Source organism: Talpa europaea (genome assembly GCF_964194135.1).
Source record: "Talpa europaea genome assembly, chromosome: 2".
Classification (NCBI taxonomy): Eukaryota; Metazoa; Chordata; class Mammalia; order Eulipotyphla; family Talpidae; genus Talpa; species Talpa europaea.
The window spans coordinates 12,542,461-12,554,919 of NC_140068.1; the positions used below are offsets into that span (position 1 = coordinate 12,542,461).

The window sequence follows — 12,459 nt, forward strand, 5'->3', positions numbered from 1 at the left end:
ATACAGAAACTGTTTAGTAAAATCTGTTAGAAATTCCAAACATTCTTATGACTCCCTGACTTCCTGAATTCCACATCCTTAGATTTTCTAATTGGCCCCTCAAAACAGACACACTGTGGAATCTTTCAGAAGCATGCTGAAAACTGCCACTTGATTGGGCATCAGAAGCACAGCTTCTCCTATTTTCAGAAACAGTTCAAGTTGAAAACTGCCAGCAGAAATGGTCACGGCCCTGATCACCCGGGTCAGAACAATGACAATAAAATCAGAGTCAAGTTTGCCTTGAACCCACAGAAAACCTGTTCGGCTTTGCTCCTGCGTGTCCAGCACAGGCTGAACACACAGAAATGCTCAATAAGTACTGATGGGAGGCATTAACTCCAACTACCATATGCTCTCTAGATTGGTACCCTGGGATCTAGCATTTAATCTCTTTAATCAGATATTTGTGCCCACAGTGATGTCTGAAGGAATGAAACTGAACTTAAAAAGGAAATGACTCGCAGTCACAACCCTATGCTTCTGTTGGTTGTGGTGAGCTTGGGAGATAATGTTCAGCTTGTCTGCAGGCTTGAGCATAAAAAAAAACAATCCAGCCTCTTCATCGACCGCTTATCCTCTATCTTCCCTGCCCCCCCCCACTTTTTTTTTTCCATAATACAACTTATTGCTAGGTCACATTGTACATTTTTATTTTTGGTGGATCTACTAACAGAATTGCAATTTTGAAGCACAGAGTTCTCCTGCTCTCCAAGGATGACTGCTTAGAAAATAAACCCACTGTGTTTATGATTAATAAAAAGATCATTCAGTGCTTTAATCTCTCTGACTTTTATTCCACTATCTCTGCACACATGAGAGTAATATGAGAAAGCCCCCTAGTACAAGTAGATTGGAAAAGCAGGTCAGAAGGAAAGCATTTCTTTCATATATTCAACATTATAGCACATTCGCTAAACACATGTCAGCGTGTTAAATTTAATGGAAAAACAGTAGTGGTTAGATTTTGAGAAAGTGTCATAATAATCATAAAGCTGTCTATTTCACAAGGAAAAATGGATTAGAAGTGACAAGGCCTAACTCTTTCTAGACGGATCTTTAAACATAGTATAAAGGTACTAAGGCTCATGTTTATTGCATTACTGCAGTGAAGTCAGATAGCACAGTTCAGCTCTCCTACATTTTGTCACTGCACTCCACATAGCACAGCCACTTTAGAAGTGCCACAAACACAGGTTTAAGAAATTATGTTCATGGTGTCACTGGACCATCTTCACAAATGCTAGGTGTCCCTCCACTTCCAGGGACAAGCAGTGGTCTGCTGAACCTCTGTGGTCTGTCACCTGCTTTCTCTCTCCTGGTCCTCTTGCTGTCACCAGCAGCCTGTATTTTATCATCGTGGGTGACAATGACATAACCTAAAATAATCAAAGACACTACCTCTCCTTTTCCTGGCCCATGCAGGGCCATGGCTAGCTTTTATTCTGATTCGCTGCATACATTCACTCTTCATTCATGCACGCAGCATTTACTAAGCACTTACTAGGCCCTGGAAACCAACCAAACATGAATAAACTCAGTGGAAAAATGTGTCTTACTGGTGTTTCCAAGTCCACCATGGCCAAACCTACTTTTGATCATCTTTACTCCTTATCCAGCTTCCTTCTCTTTTAATAGAAAAAGAGTTCTGGTGCTGGTTAAAGGTAATTTCTATGCTCTCATATTTGATCTGGGTCTTCCCTGGACTCCCCCAATCCCTTCCCAGGTCACATTAAGTCCACCTTCACTCTCTTCCTCAATTGGCTCTCAAAACCACATGTCCTATGACCAGCCAAACTAGACACCCCCTGTTTCTTCCTCACACCGTGTCCAAGTCTGACCATATCTATGCTCAGGTTCAAGCTCCTTGTGGAAAGTTCTTCTCTTGGCATGGTCAAACCCTAACCCCGCTTTACATCTAACTTAAGTGCCTAACACTGACTAAAGTTCCAAATAGCCTTCCTGGATCTCTCCTTTCACTCAATATGCATTGACTCTGCCTCGCTACTGGGCAATGAACTGCCTGGGACTGTGGCTATGAGAGAAAGGTCTGATTTGTGCTCTCAAGAAGATCAGTTTTATGGGCATGGTGGAACAGCAAGCAGGTACAAGCATGTGAAAACCACCTGGGGCAGAAAGCACAGAGGTGAGGCCCATCTCCCTGCCTGCAGATGGAGTGGTGAACTTTCCAGAAAGGAGAGATCCCGAGAGTTTCAAGGACATGTAGGAGTCAGCCAGCGAGAAAGTGACCTATGGCCTTGCAGACAGTATGGACAGCAGATGCAAAGGTTGAAACAAAACAGTGTGGATATTAAAACTGCCAGGAACTCCAAGTGTAGAGGTGGAACATGGGACCAGCAAGGCAGCAGGTGAGGCTAGAGAGGGAGGCAGGAGTAGGTAATTGAGGCATTCTGACAAGATCCTATGGGCAATCCACAGCCAGAAAGGATTTTTTTTTTTTTTTTGCCAGATCTGAGAGCAGGGTGGAGAATGAAAAAAAAGGGTCAAGATCAGAGATGCCAAGTTTAGCTAAGATGACCCGAATCTCAGCAGGAAATAATGAGGGCATGAAGTTAGTGTTCTGGGAGCACAGACAGCAACTAGAAACTTGTTAGAAGTGTACATTCTCAGCACCCCCCTCTCTAGACCTGGTGCTGGTTAATGGTAACTTCTATGTTCTGCTGAAGTGGAAGAAACTCTGGGGGGGGGGTCCATCAATCAGTCTGTGGTGTTGTTTTTTCTTCAAAACATCTAGCAAGCTTATCTACTTGTGGGATCATGAATGTTCATACGTTTCTTCCTTATATGGGTTTTTGTTGAAAGTGCTATGGTTCTATGCGTATACACATGTATTATGCCTGCATACATTTGTGCATACATAGACACATATAGATGCACACACATCTATTCATTAATTCTGTGTTTTAACAAACCCTCCAGGAGATTCTAAGGCTAGGGAATGACTGAACACAGCCAACGGCAGTAGGGCCAAGGAGAGTCCGGGTATGGTAAGGGAAGAGTCTGTGACCCTGGCAGCAGAAGGGAAGGAGAGGGAGTGGCCAAGGCAGCTCCCTAGTTTGCATCTCAGCCACAATGGTGCCCTTTCACAGAGGTTGGGGAGGGGCTGCAGGAGGAGCACATCTGGCTACAGAAGTGGGGGGCACGGGTATGTATTTGCACATCTTTGGTAAGAGATAATGTTGCTTCTTTCACCTCCTATACACTCTGAGACTTTTCCAGGATGCCCACTTATAAAATCATGTTGTAAATGCAAATCAAAACTACCATGAGATACCATCTTACACCAGTGAGAATGGCACATATTAAAAAAACTAGCAACAACAAATGTTGGCGAGGGTGTGGAGAAAAAGGAACTCTTCTGCACTGTTGGTGGGAGTGCAAACTGGTCCAACCACTATGGAGAGCTGTGTGGAGATTTCTGGACCTACTAAACATAGAGCTTCCATAGGATCCAGCAATTCCACTCCTAGATATCTACCCAAAGGACACAGAAACATCAATTCCAAAGAGCACCTGCACCCCTATGTTTATAGCAGCACTGTTTACAATAGCTAAACTTTGGAAACAACCCAAATGCCCAAAAACAGATGACTGGATCAAGAAGATGTGGTACATATACCCCATGGAATATTACTCAGCAATCAAAAAAGATAAACACGTGCAATTTGCAGCAACATGGATGGCGCTGGAAGGGATCATGCTCAGCGAAATAAGCCAGAAAGAAAAAGAAAAATACTGGATGGTCTCACTCATAGCAGGAATCTAGAAAACTTAAATAAGGGACCAGGAAAATGAATAACTATAAGAAAGTGAAAATCAGAATCAACAAAAAACTATGAAACAGAGACACTTTTGGGGGGGTGGGGGGCGGGAGGGGAGGGAGTGGGATCAGAAAGGGGGGTTGCAATTGTATGGGGAATATAAAAATAAAATTTATTATTTAAAAAATAAAATTAAATTTAAAAAATTTAAAAAAAAATAAAATCATGTTGTAGTTGAGTTTGTGTGTTAGTTTTGAGCCAGACTGTAAACTCCTTGAGGGCAGGAGCCAGACTTTATTTATTTAAGTACAGAAGATCAAGCCCAAGCACCTGTGTTGAACAGACAACCCCTTTAGAAAACTTTTTGGAGCCAAGTGATAACTAAGTCAGAGTTATCACTCAGCAATGACTTTGCCTCTCTGGGACAGACAAATACATCCACTATCCTGGTGTCCTGGGAACTGACAGTCTCTCCATTACAACATCTAGGACCCAATGACACCAAGCAAACTCCCATTTCCAGTGTGTCCCGGGCTCCACGCTGCATCTAGAGCTTTTTATGTACATGCTGTCATTTCAGCTCAGACGACTCGGTGAGTAGTTTCCTTGACAGGAGAGAAATGGGGGCTTTGCAGCTTGCTTATAGTCTCACCATGAGGAGGAGGAGGAGGAAGAGCCAGGATCGAACTCCAATCTGTCTGACACCAAGAATCCTGTTCTTAGTCACTTAGTTGTCATCTCACACCATCCCATGCCCTATAATGGCATCTGCCACCACCCTATGCCCCACCACCCCGTTCCCCACCACCCCATCCCCCACCATCCCACCCCCACCATCTCACCCCCTACCATTCCATCCCCTACCATACCATGCCCCAACACTCCACCCCCTACCACCCACCCTCACCATCCCAGCCCCACCACCCCACCCCTCACCATCCCAGCCCCCGCCATGCCGTCCCCCACCATGTCACCCCCACCACACCACTGCCACTGGATCTGTATATTACCTCTTCCGTGGGAGGAAGGGGCTACAAAATCATTCTGGAGAATAAAGAAGGTTTATAGGGATATGCCTTTTCTACTTTTCATGTGATGTGCCTAAGAATTGACTGAAAGTTGTAACAGTTGGGAAAGCATTAAAATAATGAAAAATGAAAGCATTAAAGCATCAGAGAGAATACTGTTTGAATTCTAGGTGAAAACACAGTATATTATAATAAGAATGGGAATGAATATACTGTGTTAAAAGAAGATAACTGTGTAATAGATGATATCTAAAGGAAGAGGTTAAGTCATGGTGCATCTGAGAATGAGATAGAAGTGAAGTTTCTTTTTTTTAAAAGAAGAATCAAACAGAATTTATAAAGGAAATGCCAGGAGGTCTTTTTTTATCTTTTGCTTGCAATCTGTCTGAGCTGACAGAGCAGAAAACACAGCTAGTTAGCAGGAGACTTTGTTACTGACTTCTTCCTGTCAGCAGCCACGGCACTGACCCCGCTCTGCTCTCAATTCCTGTGTTACAAACAAGAAGATGCCCTATAATTTTTCAAAACATCTTAAATAAAAGAAAAGACATGTTTTTAACATATCAAAGTCAATCAGAATAGCTCAGAGGAGAACTCTGGGGCCCTTTAACCTCAGAGGCTGGGAGGTGGCTGTAGAATCAGGTAACCTGTCCCGCTTTCCCCAGCTTGGCCAAGTTCTAGAAGGAAGAAGGCTGACCCTCCTCCCATCAGCTGATGGCTGTGCAGTCTGTGCAGCACAGTCCTGCAATGAAGAAGAAACCCACCAGGGGGAGCAAAGACCTGCACATAGCAAAGAGTGGGCCTCAAGGGTAGAGAAAATCAATTTCAGGGCTACACCTGGAAGAATTAATTTTCCAGGCTTTGTTGCATCTTCCTCTTTTCTTTGTCTTCTTTCTACCAAGTTTCTATTAGTGGACTCAGCTTGTGTCTATAGGATTCCAAGGCAAGATCTATTTGTAGAGGTGGATGAACTCATCCCTGTGGCCTGGAATTGGACCCGGCTACTCTTTTGTAGTTTGATTGCAGGGTCCAGCGGGAGCAGTCCTGGTGCCTTCCTCCTAATATAAAGCCAGGCAGCCCTCAGGGCCACTGTAAGGGAGACTTCTCCACAATGTCTTAAGCAAAGAGATGGTTCCTGGGATAAATGAGCCAGCTTCCAGGAGATGCCACTTGTAAGACGTATGGGAAAACATGATGTCTTTGGAGGTTTGAGGGATTCTGAGGTGAGAGAGGAATTTTTCTTGCTTAGTAGTGGATCCACTTTAATAAAAAGAAAAATGTCTAAAAATGTCTAATAACATGTGATGGTGGGGCATGGTAAGGTAGAAAAGGCATATTCCTATAAGCCCTCCTTATTCTCCAGAATGATTTTATATCCCCTTCTTCAAATGGCAGTGGTGCAGAGGGGGTGGCATGGAGAGGGATGGCATGGCATTTCACATAATGATTCTTCTTTAGAACTGTGCTCGAGGATCCCCTGAGAGGATTTTGTTTTCACCCAAACATACAAACACCTGTAATCATTGCCTTGTAGTCCCAGACTTGGGACTTCTAGGGGAGAGAACAGAGACAGGGAAGTTTAAAACATTGTACAGGAATATTTATTTTGAGCAAAAGACTAGAGCTATCTAGCATGCACGGGCATAGGACTTGTCTCCTCCAACCTCTGAGTAGATTTCAAGGTACTGACAGCTTGGATAGATGCAGTCAGAGTAGAGGTGAACTTGACAGTGAATAGCAGCCCTCACTGATATGACTGAAAGAGGAGTATAGGCTGGTATGGCATCTCCCAAAGTGGAATCAGATGCAGGTGAGACCACACACATAGAGTTACCAAGTTAAGGTAGAAGCCAGTTTAAATGGAATTTTTTGTTTTTAATAGAAAGAATTCTGAGTCTCTAACATGTGCATAATCATTGTGAATCTCTTAGAAAAGGAATAATCAGGCAGTACTCCCCAAACTTACGGAACTCTGAGTATTTGCTTCAGTGTTTTAGGGGACTAGGAGTTGCAGGAATGCACTGAGGGAAATGCTGGTATGAAAATGGTTCTAACAGAGATTTTGAACTCTCTGTCTTATGGGATCACCTATGGCTTCATTAAAAAAAGAATGGACAGGAATCTACCCCAGACTCTCCAGAAGGGCCAATGCAACTCTGTGTCTCTCAAGGCTCAGCTAGAGACACTGCTGTGCAGTCTGAGGGCTGGGTTCAAGTCTAGAAGCCACAGATAGTCATTCTAGTCCAGCCCATTTGGAAAGCTTTTTGCTTTCCAAATGGGCTGGTTGTCTTAGTTTTCTCATCCATTAGTAGGGAATCAGAACCACTCAACAGTATAGTTTTAGGTCTAAAAGAGTTAAATGAAATAATGAAGTAAAAAATAAGCAAGCAGTAGGTGCTGTTTCAATTGTTAACCCTCTGTAGCTTCAATATAAATAAAAATAGTAAAAGTATTTGCCTTCTCTTTTTAGTTCACCTGCCAACAATTTCCTCTAACAACTTGGAATTCTTGTGTCTGTGACCTTTGCTGTGCTTGGAGTGAAGTTCTGAAAGGCAGCATCAGAACATTAACATAACAAAGAGCGTTAGCAGAGGCACCCACACCAGGTCATATGGAAAAAGAGTTTTCTATGTTTCAAATGGTGTACACACTCCATTTTCCAAGTGATTATCTAAGCTGCCCAATGAGCTGAAATCTGGCATTAGAGCATATAACAGAAGTGATGTCATCACGGGTTCGCACTAATGCACACCAAAGCTGCAACATTTGGCCAGCAGCAGTTGTCTGTGCTCTTCTGTTGAGGCAGAGTTTTTAAAATATAAACTTCAAAGGTATTTCTATTTCTATCAGGGCAGATGTAATGGGATTTTTATAGGCATTGTAACATTTGGTGTCTTCATACTCCCTTTCCTTTTTAATAATCCTTCAGTCTTATTCCATTAAAAAGGTTTATAAAGTTAGTATTGTGAGACAGTGTGTGTCTGTGTGTGTACCTCTATCTGTGTGTCTCTGTGTGTGTCTGAGTGTGTCTGTGTGTGTATCTCTGTGTGTATCCGTGTGTGTATCTCTGTGTGGGTGTGACCAGCAGCTCTGGGAGGGGGAATGTATGAGTGAATATGACTCTGTCCCAGAGAGGTGCCTTTGTATTTGTGTATGAATGAAATAGTATAGATAATTCCAGTCTTGCAAGTGGATACTATTGCAAAGTTCATTTGTAAGTCAGTAGTTGGGAACTTGGAGCACATTTTCTCATAAAGGAATGGTTCTGCCCGGTGGCCAGAGTTCTGGCCAGCCCACAGAGCCTGCTGAACTCATCCTGCACCTGAAGCAGGATTGCTGTTCACTCCAAAGAACAATGTTTCCATGGAAACACATTTTCAGAGTTCTACTGTTTAAGGTTGAGAATCCATGGATATAACTTTTAACTCATTTCCTAAGTTGCTTTTTCCCTTCAATAAATTACCAAGAAGAGGAGCTATTCATACCATGAATTATTTCTGGAATGTATTAGGTTAAAATAATATTTTTTTCTCCACTTGTTTTATGCACATGGAGAATTTAGTAAAAGGGATACACATGACAAGGAAAAGAGTTCCTTTAAACATTCTTGAACTCTTCAAGCCTGCTTTCTTGTCTGTTTCCTGGCTCTTTGCAAGCCACAGCTGGTCAGCTAACTGCAGAGGCAACTGTCACTGGCATTATGTTTGTTTTACATCAAAATGTATATTTGGGTTTTTTTTTTATTTTATCTTTACTTTTCCCTTAAGTTTTAAAAACTTGCCCTATAATTTAAAAGGAATCTGAAAGAACTAAGTAGTGAAATAGATTCTCGATCACCCTGACCACAGGAATCAGAAATGTCTCAAGTATACTATACACAGATTATGCTAGAAGTTGTACAAATATATCGTAGAATCACAGGGCTGGAAAGAACCTTAGCAGATTGTCTCGTCTATTCCCTGGCTTCCAGACAAGCCAATCATTCCAAACAGATGAGCACTAACCCCTACTTGAGAGGAAAAAGATGACTTGGTCTTTAACCCTTTCTAGATGAAACACTTTCTTCGAAGGCATTCCTGAACACCTCGGTGTCTAACACTTTAGCTGCCTTGCTCTGTCTGGGTTATTTGTACTCTCTTCAGCAGTGGGAACTAAACTTGAGCTATTATATTTAATGAGGCAGCTGAGATCTGAGCAAAGTTTATATACATAGGAAAGCAAACCCAGAGACAGGCTCAAAGGAAAATCAAATTCAATATTTATAATAAAATTATAATAGCATATTTATTTATAGTTACTCTAGCTAGCAAAAAAGGCAGAGCCAGCTTTATCATATTAGTTCTTTAATCAGATAAGGAAATGACAGAGAATCTACCCCTATTAAAGTTATTTATAACAGGTGATATTCTGAAATGTCACCAAATATAATTATTCTCTTGAGAGCCTTCTACAGAACCTACAAGAGATAATCTCAAAATATTTTTTACTGATTGGTAATTGATATTAAAACTTGGTCATCAGAGACTTTTAATGGAAGCTTTAAAGGAGTAGGTATTTTGATCTCCATATTGGCGAAGACACTAAATATAGTATCTTTAAAGCAAGTACTCTTGGCAACATCACTGTCTTAAAAAAAAAACAGCGCATTTGCTCCCAGGGAAAAAGAGAGACAGGCTGTTGAAAATTCCCTTTGTTTTTGAGGTTTTTCAATGCCTCAGAGATGAGGTCTATGTTAGAAGTGGACAGGGATGGAAATTTCCATAATTATTGTCTCAATCTTATAGTAAACCATGTGTGGTTTTTTTATTCCCCAAACTTAGGTACTGATTGGGTGGCCTGATGATGGTTCATTTTATGTGTCAACTCGGTGGCCCCTGGGTGCCCAGATGAAACATTTTTTCTGGGTGTGTCTGGGAGGGTGTTTCAGGATGAGATCAGCATTTGAATCAGTGGATGCAGTCAAGCAGATTCCCTCCCCATGGAGGGTGGACATCACCCAACCCATCGATCACCTCAAGGCCTGAAAATGAAGAGGAAGGAGGAATTTCCCCTTTTTTTTCTGTTTCATTGATTGTGTTGGGACACCTCATCTCATTTCCCTGCTCTCAGAGTAGGGTTTGCATCATCCATTGGTCCATCTAGTTCTCATGGCTTAGACTAAGTCACACCACTAGCTTTCCTGAATCACCAGCATGCAGAAGCAGATCATGGGTCTTCATGACTTCCATTATCATGTGGGCAGTTCTTTCTATATCAACCTTCCTTGATCTGTCTGTCTGTCTATCATCTATGATCCAGTCATCCATCCATTTCTCTCTCTCTCCACACACACACACACACATATGTATATACATGTATATATTTGCACACATACATACAATATATATGCACATTATACATACTTACATCTTCACTTACTGGTTCTGTTCTCTGGAGAAAACTTATACACATGTGTAGGGTAAGAGAAAAAGTATCAGGTTTTTCTGCCCTCCTGCCATTAGAATTGATGATGGATCCCTGCGGTCCTGAATGCATGCCTGATGGCGGACAGCTGGAGTGTGGGGGGGGGGGCATGCATAAGTGGGCACACCTGGGCTGAGAGACTGGTCTTATAAGGGTGTTATCCTGGGGACACCAACAGACCCACGAGAGGAGCAGAGAACAAGTCCACGAAAGAAAGCCGGAGAGCCCAGAGTGAAGATTTGCTGGGGGCTGGGAGGACTGCCAGCCTCCCGGCTCCCCAGCACCCCTACCTGCTGTGTATCTTGTAGATCCCAATAAAAGCTTGTAAAAGCCACCGAGGGCTCCAAGACTTCTCCCTTACCCCGCCTGCTTGGGTTATAGAGACTGTGCTCCGTCCCTGTCCTGCTGCTACAACATGACTATTCATCCCTCCTCAGTAGCTAATGAAACAAGCAATTTTTTGAGACCAGGTTAACAATTGTGTCTCTGTAAAATAACTATGAGAGAAGTAGATCTAAATTTTCTACATTAGCAAGGCAGCTAAATGGAGACTGTCGACCCCATTCTGTGAAGCAGAATCTACTTTTGTAGTTTCCTGGCAAGCGACATCCCTACTCTGCTGTAGCTTGTCTACTCCTGTCGGTCAGTTATATTAGGGCAGAATTGTTCCTGCGAAATGGAATCTGTTGCTACCACTGAATATGCCAAATATGCTTGCTTTGGACGCACAGGAGGCCCTGAGCTGACCACAGCAGGAAATTGGTACCCCCGTCAACCAATCAGATTCCCGTCCCAAAGAGGTCTTTCTCTTTATTCTACCCATAAAAATTTAGGAAACTTGCTTGAAAATGCAGAGGAAGAGTATTAAAATTAAGTTTTCTCACTTGTACTGCCAGGATATCAGCATTATTCATAGCTCAGTGGTGTAACTATTTGAGATCTATGATTGCTAATTTTAGATAGACAGTGATGAGTGTACACTGTCCTTCATCAGTCTTAATAAAAATATCCCTGTGGGAAACTTTCCTCCAGAAACCTTAAGTTTCCTTCCATTCTGGCCAAAATACAGTATGAAATTGCAGCTCTGGTATTTATTCATGAGGAGTTTGAAGGATGTCCCATAAGGCATCCATTAATTACACAATTGAGTTGAAACAATTCATGGACAAAGACAACTTACTTGTTCATTTTTAGTAAGCCTGGTTTTGTTGTGAATGTCTGATGTGACTAAGTTGAATCCATGCTTCTCCGACAAGATTCTCAGAAGCAAGACCACAGTGCGGCTCCCACACTTGCCTACTCTGTTGTACACCACCTGGCTCGGAAAGGGCAGCACCTGGGAAAGAGCGAAAAGGCAAAAATGAGGCCTTGGTTCAGATACTTCCATTGCATCCCTTGATTTCAGAACAAAAAATGTTTGATTAACCTAAATGAGAAAGGTCTATCTCAAGTTAGTGAGAGAACTTAACTGATGAACTCGGATTTATCTTCAGAATAACTTTAGAGAAAAACATCACTATCTATGCTGAGATTTAAAACTGGTAACATTTCATACCATCTAGTAAGATCAGTCATAATACTTCTTCTGTTTCTTCTTGGGACAAAATTTATAAATTTGTGCCTTGATGATAATACTCTTTCACAAGATATATTATGCTTTATTAGGACAACTTAATTTGTAGCATTATCAAGGGAACATATAGTAATTTTAAAATTGAGACATAATATACACACACGATAAAATTCACTCTTGTGAAAGTGTACAATTCAATGGTTTTAGTACATTCACAAAGTGGTGCAACCATTACCACTATCTAATTCCACAATATTCTCATCACTCGCCAAAGAAACTCCATATCCATTAGCAGTCCTTAGAGCTCACATTCTATTTCTCTCTATCTCTGCACCTTGATATCATTTTCATCTACTTTCTGTCTCTAGGTTTCTCCTACAGCATTCAGGATATCTTATATAAATGGAATAAAATATGTATCTTCTTGTGTGTGGTTTCTTTCACTTAGCATAATGGCTTCAAAATTAACCACGTTGTAGTATGAGACAATACTTTGTCCATTTATGTCTGAATAATATATTGTACAGATATAGAAAATTTTGTTTACATACTCACCAGCTAAAGGACATTAGAA

The 12,459-nt window shown here is 41.7% G+C and overlaps 1 protein-coding gene across 1 annotated transcript in view; it reads right to left on the reverse strand.

Moving 5' to 3' along the window:
* Positions 1 to 12,459, reverse strand: part of UST (uronyl 2-sulfotransferase) — a gene marked incomplete at its 3' end in the record, with an annotated part of 262,702 nt that overhangs the window by 100,398 nt on the left and 149,845 nt on the right. The window contains exon 3 of the mRNA XM_084228839.1: positions 11,493 to 11,648. Within this exon, the coding sequence (XP_084084965.1) occupies positions 11,493 to 11,648 (156 nt within the window). The remainder of the gene's footprint in view (positions 1 to 11,492; positions 11,649 to 12,459) is intronic.